At 37.7% G+C, this 20,948-nt stretch overlaps 3 protein-coding genes across 4 annotated transcripts; all 3 read right to left on the minus strand.

The window, feature by feature from the left end:
• Nucleotides 1-399: 399 nt before the first annotated feature.
• wnt8b (wingless-type MMTV integration site family, member 8b) lies at nucleotides 400-7,461 on the minus strand. Its single transcript, XM_084391924.1, has 6 exons — nucleotides 6,935-7,461; nucleotides 6,462-6,495; nucleotides 5,125-5,263; nucleotides 4,305-4,430; nucleotides 2,850-2,992; nucleotides 400-1,883 (listed from the first exon to the last, which is right to left on the minus strand). The coding sequence occupies exons 1-6, from the start codon at nucleotides 7,003-7,005 to the stop codon at nucleotides 1,320-1,322; spliced, it is 1,077 nt and encodes a 358-aa protein (XP_084248050.1). The 5' UTR covers nucleotides 7,006-7,461; the 3' UTR covers nucleotides 400-1,319.
• Nucleotides 7,462-9,626: 2,165 nt separating this feature from the next.
• On the minus strand, nucleotides 9,627-15,388 carry scdb (stearoyl-CoA desaturase b). Of its 2 annotated transcripts, none has more exons than XM_084390712.1 (6): nucleotides 15,134-15,388; nucleotides 14,706-14,916; nucleotides 13,170-13,300; nucleotides 12,647-12,852; nucleotides 11,253-11,485; nucleotides 9,627-10,176 (listed from the first exon to the last, which is right to left on the minus strand). In XM_084390712.1, the coding sequence occupies exons 2-6, from the start codon at nucleotides 14,899-14,901 to the stop codon at nucleotides 9,977-9,979; spliced, it is 966 nt and encodes a 321-aa protein (XP_084246838.1). In that variant the 5' UTR covers nucleotides 14,902-14,916; nucleotides 15,134-15,388; the 3' UTR covers nucleotides 9,627-9,976. The 2 variants fall into 2 exon arrangements, with proteins under 2 accessions (XP_084246838.1, XP_084246839.1); XM_084390713.1 differs by lacking the exon at nucleotides 15,134-15,388 and adding an exon at nucleotides 14,993-15,117.
• A 1,430-nt stretch (nucleotides 15,389-16,818) lies between these two features.
• On the minus strand, nucleotides 16,819-20,635 carry trmt2b (tRNA methyltransferase 2 homolog B). Its single transcript, XM_084390833.1, has one exon. The coding sequence runs from the start codon at nucleotides 20,251-20,253 to the stop codon at nucleotides 18,805-18,807; it is 1,449 nt and encodes a 482-aa protein (XP_084246959.1). The 5' UTR covers nucleotides 20,254-20,635; the 3' UTR covers nucleotides 16,819-18,804.
• Between the last annotated feature and the right edge of the window lie 313 nt (nucleotides 20,636-20,948).

Here is a 20,948-nt window from a genome sequence, read left to right on the forward strand (position 1 = left end):
TCAGCAGCAGTGCATTTCCGAGGGAGCTGATTAGCTCGCCATTCATTGTTAAATCGAGCAAAGGAAGGCCCTAGAGGACTGAAAAGAGCCAAATAGGTGGGCCTGGAATAAAACATCCACAGGAAGCCCAACACAGGCTACATGAAATTTTCCCAACATTTTTTTTTTTCTCCCGAGATGGTGGCATGAAAAAGGAGATTAGCATACAAAATTAGATGCTAGATGATTTGTGGGGCGACTTGGTTCATGTTTTCCCTCTGTCTCAACAAAGTTAATTAAACTAGTCTTAAACAGTAAAGAAACATCCAAGCGCAAAAGCATTGGGAGTGCTTTGAGGATTACCGAGACAGAAAAGGAGGCATTTGTGAAGAAGAAATTGAGAGAGGCGTGAAGGAAGGAAGACTATAATTAAATCCTCTCTCTCATTGTCTCTCTGCCCCAGGGTTATGTGACATCAAGCTAAAGAATACAGAAAGAAAAGGGTTATATGTGGCCAAGACAAAGAAATCATTAGGTCTGACCAACAGTCTACGGTAAATAATTTAATTTTACAATGTGTGGAACTGGGATTTACGATATGGTCTTTCATTTTTTTACACTTAAAATGTCATTATTATTATTATGAAGCACATTTATTTCTGAGCAAAATAAATTAGCAGAGGATGTTTTTTTTCTACACAAACAACAAGTGGCTCAGTTAATTCAGATGCATTCATCTGACCTAAATGAATGAAAACATTAAAAGATGATACCTATTACATAATTTTAATTATGAAAGCAAAGTAAAAAAAAAAAAAACACATAGAAAGAAACTATCATAGAAAAAACAGCACTATAGTATCTGTGCAATAAATTAACAATATACAAAGTGCTTCCTCTTATTTACAGTTCATATACAGTATCAGGGTAAATCTATTATCAGAATGCTAAAAACAGGCAAGAAAACATTAGGCAAGCAATGATTCTGATGGCAGCTGGAGAAGTGGCCCGAATCGTGAATTCAAAACTCCTTTAAAAATGATCATTCCAATAAATGATCCATCAAAGTACATCACTGTTGGTGAATGAAAAGGTTATTCACAGTCTATTGTGCTATATATTGGTTAGATGCGGTGTTCAGTGCTATCCTACAATGTTTACAGGAGTAATTTTGAATTGCTTAGGTGAAATAATACAGATCAAATATGTGTTCTGGAAGGTGTCCATTAAAGCATTCAGATGGACCTTTGAGCTCATTTCATTCTCAAGCTCAGGGTGTACTGTAGACAAAAACATCTGCTTAACTTCTAGACCACCGTAGCGAACAGTTCAGGACATCTCTAGTGCTTCTTCTTCAACCGATAGCTTTTCCTGCGGCTGGCACTATCGTTCGTGACCCGTTTGGCCCTCTTCACACAATAGTACTTTGTGACCGTTTTGCGGCACTGCTCGCATTTTACAGCGCAACACCAGTGGAACTTGCAGTTGCAGCTGGACACGGTCTCGGCCCTGCGTTCCTCCACAGCCAGGCCGCACTCTCCGCACAGTCGCTTGCAGCTACGCTTCTCCCACTTGCTCAGATTCTTGCCCTTCCTCAAGCACTCACGGCCCTCGGTGCCCGGCAAGCCCAGAGTGCGGTTCTCCAAGCAGTAGTCGGGGGAATCCTCCAAGTGCACCAGCTCTTTCCGCGAGATGGAGCTGAAGGTCTCGGCGATCGCTCCGCGGCTGGCTGCGCTGTTCCCCGCGCCACGCAGCAGGTCCACCTTCACGGCCCTGTGATACTTCTCCTTTAGGTAGTTGCCCACCTCGCGAAACTCGGGCAACTGCAGCCAGCAGGTCTGAGTGGTGCAGCTGCCAGACACTCCATGGCACTTGCACGTCCTCTGCATGGTTCCTTTCACTGCCTGGTTGAAGAGAGGATCTCACGTTAAAGAACGCACTCATTCATGCATTCTAGAGGCAAATGTTCATGTTTCAAAACATTCTAATTAGGATTGAACTCATCAGTCGAAATATACAATGCGCTCTTTATAGGCACCCTATACATCCACTTAAACAAGCAGAAGGAAACTCTGAGTTAAGAGGAAGTGGTTCAAAGTTCAAGTCTGGGGATTTCTCTTTTCTTGGTGGTCGTACAAGAATTCCTGACTTCGGCTGAAACAAACAGCTGTCCTTAAAAAAGGAACGCCTCTTTTCTCATTCACTCGGCGCAAGGCGCAGAATCAGGGTTTCACATCGAGCTAGATTGTTAGGCGCAGGAAAGGGGTGTATTTATTTTGCATAGCCATTGTCAACATGTTTTCTGTCATAGGCAGACCCAGTGGCAAGTCCATTGAGGAGGAAGTGAAAAAGAATTCTTTCACATTTTTTCAGTTACAATGATGCTCCAGGTGCCAATGAATTGACAAAACCTGCAGACGGGGCACAGACAGGATAAACAAAGAGCACTTGAGCCACATGGCTGTGATCCCCGTGGCTCTCTCAAGTACAACAAAGACCAACATAAATGTAAGATCCTTATTGCAAGAATAAAACTAAACACTTATTTGGGAAGCAACAGAATACAGAACCTTTGCAATGTGCGGACCCCTAGGTCGTCTAATTAAGCTTGCACCACTGATCCCAAGAATCTCAAGTTAAGGCCTCGTCATAAAGGACATTCACAGGCTGTAAATAGGCCCTTCTGGTACAGCGCACACTATTGGGAGAACGAGTGGCACCTTGCTTATGGGGCCGTGAATGAAACTCTTGGGTGGTAAGCTATCATTAGAAGCACTGAAAAATGATTCAAAAGCCACTCTGCGAGCTGTTGGTGGCCAACAGACATGCCTGAAATTTAGGCCCCAGCCAGCCCAGATGACTTCATATACCTTGCGTCCTACTTCGTTGTTGTGCAGGTTCATGGCGGCTCGTGCGTCCTGTCCGGTTTCCAGTGCATCCACAAACTGCTTGGAGATCGCCTCTCCGAATCCTACGTTATCGCTGCAGCCTCCCCATAGCCATCCCGGACCACCTGAGATGACAACAGAATGTTTTTGCCAGACTAAATTGATTATGTGACATCAAATTTTTTTTTTCATTCCTTTCCTGCATTTATGGCACAAATTTGATTACCAGAAAAATACAAAAATTCCACTTGTCCATCTTTTTCCTTAAAAACTATGAGTGGGGCCAATTATTGGACAATTTAAGAGCACAAATTTGAAGCTTATATATAATTATATTTATACACTTCAAAAGTAGGGGTTAGTAAGTTTTTTTTTAAATCAATACTTTTATTCAGCAAGGATGCATTAAATGCTGTTCTTGTAGTGTATATTTAAAAGCACTTACATTAATGGGATAGTTCACCCAAAAATTCTGCCATTAATTTCTCACCCTCATGTCGTTCCAAACCCATAAGACTTTCGTTCATCTTCGGAACACAAATGAAGATATTTTAATGAAATCTGAGAGCGCTTCTTGTCCCTCCATAGACAGCTACGCAACTGACACTTTGACGCTTCAAAAAGTTAATAGAGATTGTAAAACTAATCCATATGAATTGAGAGGTTTAGTCCAAATTTCCTGAAGATCACATTAAATGATGAACAGATTGAATTTAGGCTTTTATTCACATAAACAGAAGCTCAACCGAACCTGCCTGATGCACGAGAGCAAACCTCATTGGTTTTTGCGGAAACTCAAACGTTCTGTAACACAAGAATGAACCTCACTGGTTCTCACACGTCAAGCGAACATGCTTGATTATCGTTTACCACAACTGATGTGCGAGTTGATGAATGTTTATATGTGAATAAAAAGCCTAAATTTAATCTGTTCATCTTATAAAGCAATCGTGTCTCTTCAGAAAAACTGGACTAACCGCTCAATTCATATGGATTAGTTTTACGATCTCTTCATGAAGTTTTGAAGCGTCAAAGTGATGCGTAGCCGTCAATGGAGGGAGAGAAAGCTCTCAGATTCCATCAAAAATATCTTCGTTTGTGTTCCGAAGATGAACAAAAGTCTCACGGGTTTGGAACAGCATCAGGGTAAGTAATTAATGACAGAATTAACATTTTTAGGTGACCTATCCCTTTAATTCTTCTGTTAAAACTTGTGTTTTATTTGAACTGTGATGTTGTTCTCATCTTTTCTAGAGTTGTTTTAGGGTTTTAGCCATTAGATTCTCATGGGAACAAAGTTGTAAAACTGAATATAACTTTACAGAAAAAAAAGGTTAGTAAGTGACCTTAGGTTAGTAATTGTCTACATTAAAATGATGTTAACATGCTTAACCCAGAACATTGACTTTCCATCTATGTTGAGACGTAGTTTATCACCTCGCTGGCCGTTCCTGGTGTCATCACATCCGCAGTTATCAAAGTCACCGAGGCTGCAGTTCCTGGTGAGGGTATACATGACTCCAGCAGAGCTGATGGCATGGAAAAACGCTGTTTCTCTGTTTGCTGTGATTAGAAACAACACTGAAATTAATATTCCGTGCAAATGCCATTTTATTTATCTGGTCTATGAAATACAATGTTCTATGTATGCTGGTCAAACACTAGTGCATGTCATTTTTACTAACATCCTGAACACCATAAATCATGATTTACTCAGATGCTCAGCATCTATCTCAGTAGGGATGGCTTTTGACTCTTATTTCCCATGCATCAAACAGAGAGTAGCGCTGTTGGTCTACTCTCATATACATGTATTGTCGGTCTGGGGTCGGCACTGGACTGCGACAGGTCCCCTCTTTGGCACTTAAGGAATGCTTAATGAAAGGAGTCTGAAGCAAACCTTTGACCCACACCCTTTGACTTGAGAGGGCGTCCATTTCACTCACTCATTCTGATGCACAATATCCCCTTGGTGGCTTTTCTACTTGCCTATTAACAGACCGGGTTTAATTGACTCAAGAATGCAGTGTTTTCAGGCACATCAACATTGGGAGATGCTTTCTGTGGTTTAAACAGGATCAATGTGTTTGTTTTAAGAGCTGTTTCTGTGATTGATACAGATGGGCTTTGAGTCCACTAAACACACAGTATACATAACACACACTTGCACTTTTATTCTATTAAAACATATGCATTTTTAAAGATCTGAAAGCACAATATATATAAAACGATCATCAACAGAGGTCATAGTTCTCACCGCTTCTGAGTCCACTGTGGGTGGAGAGCTGAAGAGCCCTCTCCGGGCAGTTCCAGCGGTCCCACGCAAACTGATACTTGCACTCTTCAATCCCACTTTGAGCTCCTGCGGCCACACTGCTGGAGTAGATCAAGTAGGCCTGAAACAATGCAAACCACACAAAAAGATTTGGGATGAAATACACACTCACTATGAAGTGGTTACAAAAAAAAAAACTCACTAAAACTAATGATACTTTTTTTTTTAATTCTCAGCATGCACAATTCATATATAAATGCACCTGTATGTTAATTTATTAAATTATTATATTTAAAAGTTGCTGTGGAACAATAGTGAAATATTTACATTTAATATTTAATTCATTTAAACCTTTAATATAATTCCTAAAAATTATTATTATAGATATCATGGAGTCATTTTCATGCTTTTTAATTTTTTAGATAACACATTGTTTACATAAGTTAACTTAATTTTTTAACATGAACTAACGCTAAACAGTTCTTCTACGGCATTTATTAATCTTAGTTAATGTTAACATTTACTAATGTATCATTAAAATCAAAAGTTGTGTCTGGTAACATTAGTTAATGCACTGTGAAATAACATGAACAAACAATGAACAATTGTTATTTTATTAACCAACATTAACAAATTAGTATTTATAGTAAGTGTTACCTAAAATGTAAAAAGTACGAAAATGGCTTCATTGTCTATAATTATTATTATTTTAAAGTTTTAAATATGTTAATGTATGAATGTAAATATTTCCCTATGGTTCCACAGTGGTTTGCTGGATATTCTTTTATATATATATATATGTTTTTAAAAAAAAAAGAGTGTTTTTTTTTTTTTTTTCTCACAATGGTACAAATTCAAAGACTGATCAGAAATGCACACAAAAAGTAAACAAAAAGGGTCTATGTGACTGTGAAACTGTGGTTCATACAATCTAATATGTCTCAAGTGGTTTAGAAGAGACAGCACCACAAGTGCTCTCACGGGCGGCTGGGTTGCTAATGATGACCACCCACCAAAGGCCCCTTCCCTTGCCACTCAGTAAAAAGTCCTCACAACTTCACATTGTGAATGAGCTGAAGTGTGTGAAAGCTATATGGTCCAGTCCACCCCAAGCAGCAAGTAATACCTAATCCACAAAGATACATGTTCAAGAAATACAGCACCCGTGGTGGTGTGCGAATCTTTTTAATTTGCCACTTGCTTGCATTGCAGGGTCACCCTCAAACATTAACCACCCAAATCCATAAATGATTTCGACATTTTGAAGTTTCTCTCTCCCGGTAAAGATCAGCAAAGCAGATCAAAAGATGTTGGCTTACCTTTGGGCCAGTCATCAGGAAATTATTCACTGACCTGGAAGATAGAGCAGCCTATTAAGTCAGATGACCCAAAAACTTGCATATGTTCCCTTTGAAATTACAAGTAACACTTCAAATTGATAAAACATCATTTTTAAAATTAGTTTATCTAATTACAAATAGGCATACTGATCTTAAAAGTACATTTTCAAATGGAAATTGTGTGTGTCATATATATATATATATATATCACATCACAATGTAAGTTAAAAAAGAAGAACATAGCTTCATAGCTTCTCCTCATGCATGCTAACCAATGAAACGAGGCTCAAAGCTTCTTTATCGGGGAACATAACAAAACACCGATCAGTTGAAGTCTCTGTTTCACCCCGATTTTTTAATCCAGAGATTAGCACAGCATGTAAACGTTCGATATATAAAATCAATTAATTAATCAATCGCATGCCTAAAATAAAATGAAACGCGGAACTCACCAACTGCAGCAAGACTTCATGTGAGCCATCAGGATGAAAGCGTAATAATAAAACTCCAAATGCATGAACATCCTGAGAGAGAGAGGACTGGCAGACTTATCTTCACCTTGGAAAGCAGAGGGGTCTGCAAGAGCTCTATATAACCTACATCCAGAATTCAGAGGCTGGGGGTCTCATGTGTGAGCCAAGGGGGTTCTGAAATGGAGCTCCTCTCATCCCAACAAGAGATTATCTACTTAATTAAAGATTTTCCCTTTTCTTACTCGTTCAGCCAATCAGAACTATTGTACCAGAGAGAGATTGAAATGATCAAAAGGGCACCCTGGGCTCCTCCAGGACAAATAGCTGGGAAGAGCTCCCTGTGTGCTAACAGTTGGAGTGAATTAATATGAAATCAGGATGGCATCTCTAAGGTTGTGCCTTAAAACTCAATTTCAAGAGCAGCATGAAAGGGGCTGATAGGCTACAGTATGTGGTTGATAACGCTCAGGGATTACTGACATTAGCCTATCTACTGGATCAAACGACAAATGTTATTTGTAGCGTTCACAGGAATTTATAGGCTTATTATAAGCAAGTTAAATTCAAACTTATGAATAGAGCTTTTAGATCCGCTGAAATCCGGTTAAATCCACAGAAAGGCTGATAAATTCAATTTCAGTAAAATAGTTGAAAAAAAGAAATGCGCAGGACAGGGGCTAAGTTTTTTTTTTAGCCTGACTGCGATAAAAGTGTATATAGGCCTGGCTATATATATATATTTATTATTATTAGGCTATGTTTTAAAACGGCACAATGTTGAATGTAGCTATCCATGAGCGCGAGGAGTTGAATTAAAAGATAAACAGCTGGAATTAACAGTTATAAGGAGGATAATCGACACAATCGTGTTTGCGTTTTTCAGGAGGACTTCATAACTCTTTTAAAATTGTTCTTTTACCTTTTTCTCTCAGTTTAGTCCTTAGCTGGCGCTTCATGACCTTTAGGTTCAGCTTCTTTGACGTCCGCGTATCTTCTCTTGTGCAAATTAGGATTAGGAAAGTTATTTGGGAGATTCCAGAGGGATGTTTTTGGATTAGGCTTTGAAAGGCTTTCATATGAAGTAAAGCGAATTTGCCACTATATTCTAAATCCACTTTTTGAATGCGAGTATTAATGTTATCAATGAATGTTAAACTAAATATATATGGCCTCATGATTGTAAAATGATGTTGCAATGGCCGTTTTACTTTAAATCTTATATGCATACATTTATTTAGTGGTTTTAGCATGTGCTCGCAAGTTTTTACCTTTTTCCCCATAGATGAAATATAAATAAAACTACAGTACCAACCAAAAGGTTTAGTATCAGTTTTCATATTAAAATTTTAATAGGTTAGCCTAACTATTTTCTTTAAATTTATGGGTCCATAGAAATATACAGACATTTTCGCGCACGGGTGAACGTTTCATTCATTGGATGAATCGCAATGAATAAGCTGCATTAACTTTTTTGTCTTAAAAATTACATCCATTTATCATAAATGATTAATGAATGTACAATATGGTCGGTGTGCCAAAAGAAAGTTCGTTGAGACAACATTTTCAGACATACACACATTTTATTCAATTAAGAAAAGATTAATATTGATTCATAACAAAACTCACGGTACAACTCGTAAAACTCTCCCACTTATAGAAATTTTGGTTTATGGTACATGAAACAACATTCCTTGAAAATGTGCCCATTAAGGCTCCCAGACATCAAAGGTCACTGTATAAATAATTGAGCTGTAAAATATAGCCAATTTGTGTCTTCTTCCTAAACATGGATGAATGTTTTAAATATCGCATTTGGTGAGAATATTTTTCTTATATTTGGAGACATCTAACAACCTATCAAACATTTATAGGTTGTCATTCATTCATCACAGAAGAGCCAAGAAAAAAGCCCACCCCGAATGATACATCTGATTTAAAACTTCTTTAGTTTATAACAATTCTTCTGATGCGATGCATCATTTTTGCATTTTCAATTTTGAGCCTAACCCAAAATCTCCCTATTCTATAAGGCAAAGGGCAAGATATCTGATGAAGACAATTAAATATTCCAATCCTTGGATTATATAATAAGGACAAATAAATGTCCTATAATAAATCTGCTAGAATAAATGCACCTTAATACATTTACCTCAACAGATACATTTCTTTCAAAATATTTTCTGGTTAAATATTTTTCCACAATACTTGAAATAGTCATTTGGTGCTTCAGAGTATTTAATTAGAAAAGAGGTCACCATATTCCTGGTCACCACACTCTTTTACAGGACCAGAAGAGGCCATGGAAACCAGATAGAGAGCTATGCAATATGGAAAATGAAATACAAATTTCTGATGATTTGCTCATTTCACTTGAGGAAATTCCTCATTATAAACATCACTGATCTGAAGACATTTGCATTGGCATGTAGAATAATTTATTTAAATAATAATAATGTGAATAAATATGATCAATAATGTAATCAGTAAGATGTATTTACATGTATAGGCATACTGTCAGAACTAACAAAACTATTCGAAACCGAACTCATCACTGTTGATGTGTTGTGCATACTGTTGGGTGTATCACCTAAGAAAATGTAGTGCCAATATATTATTATCTTAACTTAATTTTACAGCTTGCATAGCTCTCTGGAATGAATTTTTTTTTTTTATCAGAACCGTAACTGCTAAGCCAGAGAAACCAATTCATGAGAGGGGCTGTAATGAGGCACATGGCTGTTTAACTAGTGAAGTACCGTCTCTTGCCTCTTGAGGCAGACTGAGACATAATTATCCTCCCAATCTATGGCCTTTACCATCTCCAAAAATAATCCCCCACAGTCATGAAAAGGAAATAATTCTTAAGAACACATATTAGTCCAACACACTCTAGAGCTTCTTATTTCATATGAGAGTGTATACAGATCAATCTTCATTGCACACTAATAAATGCTTTTGTATATGTTGGCTTATAACTTTTTTTTTGTTTTTTTGTTTTGTTTTTGATATGTAATGATCAAATCAACCACTTTTGTGGCTGCCATCACCGGTGCGTTGAACGCGGGCTATGATGGTCTCATGAGTTACCCTCTTGCAATCCTTGGCCAGCCCAAAGAAGCACATAAGATCGATAAACGCTTTGGTCAGGTTCAGCCGACTGCCAAACTCACTTGTAGCATAATCATGGGGGAATGTGTGATGATAGTTGTGAAATCCTTCACCTGAAATTAAATTGCATATTTAAAAGTTTATTTGAAGTTTATAAATTCAAATAAATTCTGTTCTTTCTATTCATCAAAAAAAAAAAACGTATCACGGTTTCCACAAAGAAATTAAGCAGCACAACTGTTTTTAACATAGATAATAATAAAAAATGTTTTTCAACACCAAATCAGAATATTAGAATGATTTCTGAAGGATCATGTACAGTGTTGGGGGTAGTTACACATTAAGTAACCTGAGTTACATTATCAGATTACTTTTTAAGGTAACAAGTAACACTTGTAATTTAATTACTGTTAAAAGTAATTACTTTTAAATTCACAACAAAATATCTGTGATTCTTTTTTCAGATAAGTAACACGAGTTAATTTGTTTTCCCGTTTATCGACCTCTACTGTACAGGCATTTGAATTAGAATTTGCATTTCCTTCAGTCTGAGCCATATTCATTTCACTTGGTGTGAAAGGACCTTTACATTTGCCAAAAATAGAACAAGCAAGCCCAGCCTAGGTGAGAAAAAGTATCTTCCCCATAAAAAGTCACGCAATTAGTAACATTTCCAGGGAGTAACGCAATAATTATAATAACTTTCCCCAGCACTGATCATGTGACACTGAAGACTACAGTAATGGCTGCTGAAAAATCAGCTTTGCCATCACAGTAATACATTACATTTTTAAAATACATTCAAATAGAAAACAGTTATTTTAAATAGCAATAATATTTCACAATATTACAGTCTTTACTGTCATTTTGATTAAATAAAAGCAGCCTTGGTGAGCAGAAGAGACTTCTGAATAGTACATACTGTTGCGGTTTGGTTTACTTGTGCATTCAAATACAATATCCTGTACTTTTTTGTGTGATTGAATGTGTCTGTATAGCTTTAATAATATGAATATTACTTAATATATACTATTCAAAGCAACTTAACTACTTCCATGTTTTTACATATATATATTAATAAGTAAATGTGCAAACAAGAAGATTTTTAAAAAGTTATTAATTAATAAATTATGAATGAATGATTGAATGAATGAATATCAAGCTGGAAAAGAAAATACATTGTTCTTACCAATGGCACTGAAGGCAACAAACTTGTTCTCTCTGGGATTGATGTTGTTGTCATAGGGCCTCATTCCCCACATGTGAGCTGCACTGTTGACCAGCCAGGTCGCATTAAGGACCACAGTGTATCTCAACAGACAAGGGACAAAGTAACTGTTCAAAAGACTCTCTTCCCAAAAGTACCAAGGTACAAGCGTGGGGAAGAGAAAGCACATCACCACCACAGATAACTTGTAATGCCTAGGGACAGAGAAATGTAAGATATTCAAAACAAACATTCCGATTGCTATTCTTCTAGTGTATGTAACAGATTTACTGAATTAACAACAGCTGTTAAACATCAGCTAGACCACAACACGCAGTTTGAAATGCTGACTAACCAGTTTTTCTTCCATTATCTGATCTGGCAAGACACATTCTTAAACCCTTATCAAAAAGCTTGGCACTTTTTCTGTTGTATGTCATTCAAAGTGATGGAAAGGGATATTGATTATTCCACAGTAGCTAGTGCCAAATATGTGGCCTGGTTTAGATGGGCACTCCTAATAACGGGGTCACAGAGGTGTAGTGAATATTTTAAATAAATAAAAACTTTTTAGCTCATAAGAACTGACAAAACCTGGATCAAAGTTTGTCCTGTCTTGTACATTCACAGGTTTTCACCCAGTAAATACTGATAAAAAAAAACTACTGTCAAGATTGACTAAGACACGCAGTGAAACATTTGCGATGAAAAGGTGTGGACAAACTAAGGAATTTTTGGATTTGCACTCTCACGCTATTTTGCCCTGTTTAGTAAATCTGGTTTTGAGTTTATCAAAATATATAAATCAAAACAGAAGATTTTTAAAAGCTAAAATAAAGCATAATTAAATTATATTATTATAAAGAGGAAAACGTTTTATGAAGAATGTATCTGTGATTTTTTCAGTGATAATTATGTCAGTACAACTCCACTGTTCAAAAGTTTGAGGTCGGTAAGAAGACATAGTTTCTCTGCATTTATTGGATCAAGAATACATTAAAAAAGTAACTGAGAAATGTTATTAAATTTTTTTCTATTGTGTTATATTTTAAAATATAAATTATTCCTGTGATGGTAAAGCTGAATTACTCCAGTCTTCAGTGTAACATGATGCTTCAGAAATCATTCTAATATGCTGATTTCTTGTCATTATACTTTTTTTTTAAATACTTTGATGAATAGAAAGTTCAATAGAACAGCATTTATTTCAAATATAAACCTTGGTCTAATTCTAAATGTCTTTACTGTCGATTTTGATCAATTTAATTACTAAAAATAAAAATTTCTTTAAAAAAAATTACTGACCCCAAACTTTTGAACTTTATGGTGATAAGATTTATAAAAGTGAATCGGAAGTGTCACATTTTCTTACTGACCTTCTCTGAAACATTACAACCCAATCTGATTTAAGGTCAGTGAGCTCCAGCTTGCGTCCTTTCTCAATAACTTCCGGGTGTTTGCGGACCAGCAACCAGCCGATGTGAGAAAAGAAGAATCCTCTGCGGGCATTGTGTGGGTCCGCATCAGTCTCAGAAAACTTGTGGTGGGCACGATGATCTCTGGCCCACTCATAGACATCATTCTAAAAGGATACAAGTATACATCAGTAGAGTACAAGTGAATGAAAGCTACAAAAAGAAAAATAAACCTATCCAGCATGTATAAGTAGTACTTTTATCCAAAGTGACTTACAGTCCACATTTTACAGGGACAATCTCAGGTGAACGTCCTGGGGTTAATTGCTTTGCTCAAAAGGCACAATGGTGATCGTTCAGCTCTTGTGGGGTTTGAACCAGCCCAGATCTTTAACCACTACGCCCTACCACCTCCATCTGAGCTGCATTCACACTGCATAATTTAATGTGGAATATGGTTTTATTCATTCACAAAAAATGTTACCTGAAAAGCCATAGAGTTTGCAACCCCTAGGAAGATTCGTAATGGCATTGAGGCTTTGTAGGACCTGTGGCTCCAAAGGCGATGGGCACCGGCGGTTATTCCAAGAGCACTTACCATGAAACACACTCCCGCTGTCACATTAAGAGAGAAAACAGAAAAGAATGTTTAAAAACACATTAGCCTGAACTACACACAGATTCTATAATGTGTAACGGTGTGTGCCCTTGATTCGTTCTATGAGAGGACAGAATGTCTCGCTGTGTGTTGTCAGACCAGGCTGCAAGGGATGTGGGATAACAGGCCACAGACTGTGAAGAAGGCCACACTGTTATGACCCCGCTCAATTTACAATGGAGTGCTTATTTCAACAGCAATTGTTCTTTGTTCGTCAGGGTGCAATATTATGCGTTGCCGTGATGCCAAAAATCTACACAACAGTGCAGCCCAGTTCAGATTTTGGTTGGATTTCAAGTTACTCACGGGACTGTCTCGCTATCACTCAAGCACACTTACAATGTTTTTAACATTGTTCTACATAACAAATTTAGCTGAGACATAGGGGCCTGACTTTCACTTTTGGATAAAGTATGACACATTAATGATAATATCTAAGAATAGTAATCACAACTTTAAATCTGTAACAGAATAAATTCACCTGCTTGGCACAAAAAGAAGGGGGAACCAGGGAGTGTTTTTCCGTTTAACCCGTTATGCATGAGCTATAGGGGTTAAAAACTATCACACATGACCACCAGCCTCCTGTGAGGTGACAGCAGACATTGTGGGATGTATAAAAATATAAGAGATTTACAGGACTATTCTGAGCTAAGAAAGTAAGATTACACGTCTGATTTATCATTTGATTTGTAATCATGTTAATGGATGTTAAATGACAGAACTGAGATCATCCGAATCAACAGATTTTCATGTTTAATTTGACATAAAATCCACACTAATATATCAATTTCCAAAGCACTTCTACTGTACACATATAGCGCAAAATAGACTTTTACTGAACATAATTGTGAAAGTAACTTTACTTTTTTTTAATTATCAGCCTATTTGTCTTAATATAGTTTATTTCTAGTTTTTTTCCTGATTGTATTAACAGTTTTTAATTATATCTGTAGGCTATTCTATGTTTAAATGAGGGTTATGTGGGGATAGTGATGGGGATGGCATTGTAAAAAATTACAAGTAGCCTACTTATATTAGTACATTTGATTATCACAATAAATTAAGGCACTCAATTTAAAATATCCATATTTGCTTGTGTTAGGCTGTAGGTTGTAACAATAGAACTAACATTGCATTAGTTTAAAGAATTTAGAGATAAATGTTAGATGTTTTAGCAAACAAAGATAGGAATATTATAAGCCTGAGTTGCATGAAAACTCAGTTACAGATCATCTATACATTATCATTAGGCCATATAGGCCATAATAGAAACGTAATAAACACAGAAACAGGTTGCTATTACAAACCTAAAAAATAAACAGTTCAATGACAGAGTCAGAATAAGCTCAACATACTCACTCCATATGAGTGTTAAGAAAGAGACAGATGGAAGAAGCTTCAATCCATAAAGAGCTCCTATGTGCAATAGAGTCATTAATAAAACGTTTCTCCATACGATTTGTAGTGGAGATTTCGGGCCCTGTTTCTCCTCATAAGCATCATCATAAACATCCTCTGTCGTCGTCGTCGTTGTCGTTTCGGCCATTGCTTTCATGCTCGTTACAGTCTCCTGTGAAGAGAACGAATCGATTATATTTTCACGACCGTCGGCAAAGAAGAACCATCTACCATTTCAATAAACTTACTATTATTTTAAAAGACAAATCCCTTAAACCATTCACACAATGCACACGTATTAAATTCTGCGCAAAATGGGTGTGACTTCTGTCACAAAAAAAGGCACGCGCTGAGATAAACGCGCATTCACGCAACTGTTACGCGCTTACCTTGTTTCCGATACAACTGTAAAAAAAATATCGCAATTTGATTGATGCGAGCAGGTTCTCCCGTCGAGGGAATGAATTTTTTGCGTGTCTAAGCCTCTGATTTCGTTTAAAATGATGCAATTGGGCGAGGCTGAAAGGATGCCATCCAGCCCTGCCAGTTTCATTGGTTGCTCGGTTATCTGATGTTCATGATGTGGACGCCATGAACGCTGGTTTTCTGATAGCCAGCACCTCTGCTGTTTAATCTCACTGTGTGATACAGATCAGGTCACAACAAAGCTTGTGCCTTTTAATGCCCACGAGTAAATTAGGAAATGCAAGTCTTTGCATTTCTAGCACAAAGATAAGTTATCCTATCAATATGGCTTTTTTGCCAAAATGTTATGGGCATCTGTTGAGTTAGAATTTCTATATGTGTGCATGTATGCACATACATTTGCCACTGTTGCAATGTAATACTTTCTGCATATAAATAGCCTATCCTAAATGTGGTGACATTGAAGAACTTTAACATCCATGGAACTTTTTCATTGCACAAAATGTTCTTTATTTTGGAAAAAGTTTCAGTTCTTTTAAGATCTCTTCACTGAAAGGTTCTCTGGGGAACCCAAAATGGTTGTTCTGCATCACTGTGAAAACCTGCTTTTGGAACTACTTTTGGAGTACAGTAAGCCTTACAACGCTAAAACACAAATAGGTTTGTATGTAACTGTGATTAAAATGCAAACATTTAAATATTCTCCAAGAATAAGAGATTATTTTGTTGCTAGTTCAGCCCTACTAGTAAACATATGGCTACACCTCTATGTTTCTAACATGTCGTTCCTCTAAAGAAGAGCTAGGCTACTCGTGCTAAAACAGTTAAGGTTTCCTCAAGAGAGGAACTACTGATCTTTATGTGCTCTAATTTCAAAATGTACTGCTGAACACATTACTGTAATTGAATGGGATTGTATTTTGCACTCATATTAACTGTGACATAGGCTACTGCACAAAACGGCTTAGCCTTGTGAATCTGGTCAAAAATCAACCATTTACATAATGTTTTCTCGATCAGTGCACTTATTATTTTGCCTAGTTCAGTAAGTGATTTTGTTGTAAGCATGCTTCATCCAAATCATCAGCCCTTCTTAGTCACACATCATTGTGCCATACTCCATGTCTAAACTAAAAGAAAAAGAGTAGCCTATAGCATGTGAAAATGGCTAGTCATTTGTGCTAGTCATAGGCTATGTTTATTCTGTGGTTCAAATGAGAACTTTCTGTTAATGCTTAAGGAATGTGTCCAATTGTCACAACTTATCATACTTACCATCAGACTTCAAAAATCCTGTGAGTACATACAGGCTTGTCTTACATGTACATATTCATGTATGTATAGCAAGCACTAGCACTACACAAGATGGAGGGATGACGCAATAGTACCCCCTAGTGATAATGCAAGGGGCCTGCTAGTATTTTATATATTTATATATATATATGAGCGCTAGCACCACTGAGATACTATTATAGTTTCTATTAATATATAGATTTTATTTTATTTTTCCATTTTAGTGTTTGTTAAAGTTTCAGTAAATTTGTTATTTTCGTCGTTTTTATTCGTTTTTTTGATAAGTCTACCATTTGTATTCCAGTTTAAGTTATTTTAGTACATCAGGTTAAACAAAACGAAAAAGGAGAAATGCTGAGCTGAAGATATATTTAAATTTATTTACAGTTTATTTTATTTCAAGTAACAAACTTTTTTCAAACTTAAACTTATATGGTTTTAGTTCATATAACACATATACACTCACCTAAAGGATTATTAGGAACACCATACTAATACTGTGTTTGACCCCCTTTCGCCTTCAGAACTGCCTTAATTCTACGTGGCATTGATTCAACAAGGTGCTGAAAGCATTCTTTAGAAATGTTGGCCCATATTGATAGGATAGCATCTTGCAGTTGATGGAGATTTGTGGGATGCACATCCAGGGCACGAAGCTCCCGTTCCACCACATCCCAAAGATGCTCTATTGGGTTGAGATCTGGTGTCTGTGGGGGCCATTTTAGTACAGTGAACTCATTGTCATGTTCAAGAAACCAATTTGAAATGATTCGAGCTTTGTGACATGGTGCATTATCCTGCTGGAAGTAGCCATCAGAGGATGGGTACATGGTGGTCATAAAGGGATGGACATGGTGAGAAACAATGCTCAGGTAGGTCGTGGCATTTAAATGATGCCCAATTGGCACTAAGGGGTCTAAAGTGTGCCAAGAAAACATCCCCCACACCATTACACCACCACCACCAGCCTGCACAGTGGTAACAAGGCATGATGGATCCATGTTCTCATTCTGTTTATGCCAAATTCTGACTCTTACCATCTGAATGTCTCAACAGAAATCGAGACTCATCAGACCAGGCAACATTTTTCCAGTCTTCAACTGTCCAATTTTGGTGAGCTCGTGCAAATTGTAGCCTCTTTTTCCTATTTGTAGTGGAGATGAGTGGTACCCGGTGGGGTCTTCTGCTGTTGTAGCCCATCCGCCTCAAGGTTGTGCATGTTGGGGCTTCACAAATGCTTTGCTGCATACCTCGGTTGTAACGAGTGGTTATTTCAGTCAAAGTTGCTCTTCTATCAGCTTGAATCAGTCGGCCCATTCTCCTCTGACCTCTAGCATCAACAAGGCATTTTCGCCCACAGGACTGCCGCATACTGGATGTTTTTCCCTTTTCACACCATTCTTTGTAAACCCTAGAAATGGTTGTGCGTGAAAATCCCAGTAACTGAGCAGATTGTGAAATACTCAGACTGGCCCGTCTGGCACCAACAACCATGCCACGCTCAAAATTGCTTAAATCACCTTTCTTTCCCATTCTGACATTCAGTTTGGAGTTCAGGAGATTGTCTTGACCAGGATCATACCCCTAAATGCATTGAAGCAACTGCCATGTGATTGGTTGATTAGATAATTGCATTAATGAGAAATTGAACAGGTATTCCTAACAATCCTTTAGGTGAGTGTAGGTTAAAATAACAGTATATCTATATCTATATATATATATATATATTATATATATATACTGCAGTATACATTTACATACACAAACATCATATATATATATATAGTGACAGCATGAGAGGTTCAGGATCTTTAGCTTTTGCAATTTCCCAGTAAACACCGCTTCAGCAGTCTCTTCAGTATGCAGGTGTGGGTTTAATATTCAAACCAAAGGTTTTCAAACTCAAAGCACTTCAGCTCACAACAAATTAACTTAATCTTCTTTGTTTCACACAGACTTGTCTTTTCCCAGCCACACACACCTACAGCATTCTCTCACACCTTCTATTAGACCCTTCTGCCGGTCTTATGAGCTGCAGCTGGAACTGCTATCTCTGGCAGCCTGGGTTTTGTAGTCCTTAATAGGCGGCCATCTTGCTTCCCAGCTTCCATGTGTGGTGACCTGGGAGTGGTAGTTCTTAACAAGAAGCCCTCTTGCTCCAGCCATCTTAGAGCAATGTATCTGCCCTCTAGATAGAACACGCTCTTTCATGATGCCACAATATGTAATTAAGAGTAGGCTAACTGCATTGAAAATTTTCCATAGACATTTAATGGCATAGATAAACAGACATTCACTGGAAAAGCAGCCACTCTTTTTTTATTTTTTATTTAAACAATCACTATCGCTCAAAAACAAGCACTAGTTCACAGTGAGTAGTGTGTGGAAACAGGTCCACAGGGACAGCCACGGTTGGTTTGAAGGCTTCACCAGTGATTTTTCTCTTAAAATCAGAACCACAGCAGAGCTCTCTAAAGTTCCTCATTGCCTCCCCATCAGGTTTGCAAGATATATAGACCAGCCTTCTTATGGCTGGGTGGTTCCTTAAAGCTCTGACAACTCGATAATGCAGGCCAGCCCGGGACGGATTCACAACAGCTGTCAGTCCGCCATCGGAATTCAAAGTGGCCATCATATTTGGCAGAACAACTTCTGCTTTGCCTGAGAGAAATTCACAGTTGTGAACTCTGTTTAGCGCTGCATTACACTTGGCGTCCTCGACCGCCTGCTCAATGAGCTCTATGCCAATGACTCTCTCCATCTGTGGGGATAACGAAATGCCAATGGCTCCAGTACCACAGCATACATCCAGCAGTGTGCCCCCAACACAAGCCCGATTCAGCTCCGCAACAGTTTTGTACAAAGCTTCCGCTGCTCCCCGATTCACCTGGAAGAAAGAATCAGCAGAAATGCGAAACTTGAAGCCAAGCACCTCCTCAAAGATATGGGGCTGTCCGTACAGAAGCTGATAGGGGGATTGTTCATTACTGCAACGGGTCATTGTGCTCTCCTGGAAATAAAGAGAAACCAGCTGACAAACTGCTCCGGGACCTTGTGTGAAGTACTCCACCAGAGCAGCTTTATGGATGTCAATATCCTCAGGCCTTAGGTTTTGAGGATGGAAATAAACAATGGCCATGGTGTGACCGGCAGAACTGGTTCTTATCGTGATTTCTCTCCAGTGGCCACCATCATGAAACAAAATGCATGGTCGGAGTGGTGAGCAGCGTATAAAATCTTCATAGTACCTTGCAACCACGCTGTGTTTTGAAGGCATGTTCAGGAGATGGTCACCATGGACACATACTATGTTACCCGTTCTTCCATTGCCTATATAAAATCCAACAGTTTTTGGATTCCCATCTACCCCTTTGTTAACAGAGAAGGTTGATTTATTGCGGTATCCATCTCTCACTGGTGAGGGTACTATGGAAAGGAGAGGGAATCTTAAGTCCTTTGAAAAAGGGAGCATTGAATCCTGAGCTAGTTGCTTTGCCATCTCAAGCAAGATTTTGTGCTGCTGCTCTTGTTTCCACTGGAGCTGCTTCTCATAATTCATTCTCCACAAAGGAGTCACAGTGTCAGCCAGTCTTTCTTCCCAGGAAAGAGTGTGCCATTCAGCAGGTAGTTTGGGGTTCCTTTCATTTCTTCTCTTTACAGGCTTACAGCAAGTATTGACAACACGGCGGCTGGTTATTAAATAACCGAAACATATATTTGGTACAGTGACGATTTTTTTCAACAATGGCCAGGTTAAATGTAAGCGCATTGTTTCATATGCACGCGACATTGGTGCAGACTTCTAGCCTAGTCAGTGTCAGTGAGCCCGTGGGGTCACACGCTCAAACAGTGCTGTAGTCAGATATATTCCGCCTCGCTATTTAAAAGTGTAAACAGTCCGGTAAAACAAATATTGTTCCTTCTACCTTTTTTCCATGTGCAAACTTGCCAACATTTTCATACGGCGCTCTAATGACGCTACTTTCTTTACTAGTGCGCCCACTCTGCTTTCAGACCGTAACAGTCGGTTACCGGAAGTACTACTTTTAACTTTTTTATTTATTTATTATTTTTATCTTATTATTATGCTTCAACAACACAAACAAACAAGGTACATTATCAAATCTCTAAATATAACCGCAATTATTCAGCCTTAGGTTGAGCAGTACTATCTTTAACGATTTATTTTGTTTATTTATTTATTTATTTAGCTATTTCATTTTATTTGTCTACTATAATTTGTAGCTATAATTACAGGTTCCCATCGTGACAACCTACACTGTAAATGTGAATAAATAAATATAAACAATAAAAGAAAAAAAAATTAGATATAAAAAAACTAAAGAATAATTTATTTTGCATTGTAAAATGTATCATTGTTTGCTTTGTAAATACAAATGTAGGCCTACAGTTTTGTCAATCTGTAGAAAAGCAAAGTAGCTACCACATAGTTTCATTTATACATGCAAGAGTGGATTATTATTA

This window comes from Rutilus rutilus (genome assembly GCF_951802725.1).
Source record: "Rutilus rutilus genome assembly, chromosome: 20".
Lineage (NCBI taxonomy): Eukaryota > Metazoa > Chordata > Actinopteri > Cypriniformes > Leuciscidae > Rutilus > Rutilus rutilus.

Coding starts and splice junctions, on each gene's coding strand:
- wnt8b (XM_084391924.1), bottom strand. CDS start 7,005: ATGTTCATGCATTTGGAGTTTTATTATTACGCTTTCATCCTGATGGCT. Junction 6,496..6,934: donor ATGAAGTCTTGCTGCAGTTG/GTGAGTTCCGCG, acceptor TCTATCTTCCAG/GTCAGTGAATAATTTCCTGA. Junction 2,993..4,304: donor CACCAGGAACGGCCAGCGAG/GTGATAAACTAC, acceptor TTGTCATCTCAG/GTGGTCCGGGATGGCTATGG.
- scdb (XM_084390712.1), bottom strand. CDS start 14,901: ATGAAAGCAATGGCCGAAACGACAACGACGACGACGACAGAGGATGTT. Junction 12,853..13,169: donor CAAACTCTATGGCTTTTCAG/GTAACATTTTTT, acceptor GTATCCTTTTAG/AATGATGTCTATGAGTGGGC. Junction 10,177..11,252: donor TGTTGCCTTCAGTGCCATTG/GTAAGAACAATG, acceptor ATTTAATTTCAG/GTGAAGGATTTCACAACTAT.
- trmt2b (XM_084390833.1), bottom strand. CDS start 20,253: ATGTCGCGTGCATATGAAACAATGCGCTTACATTTAACCTGGCCATTG.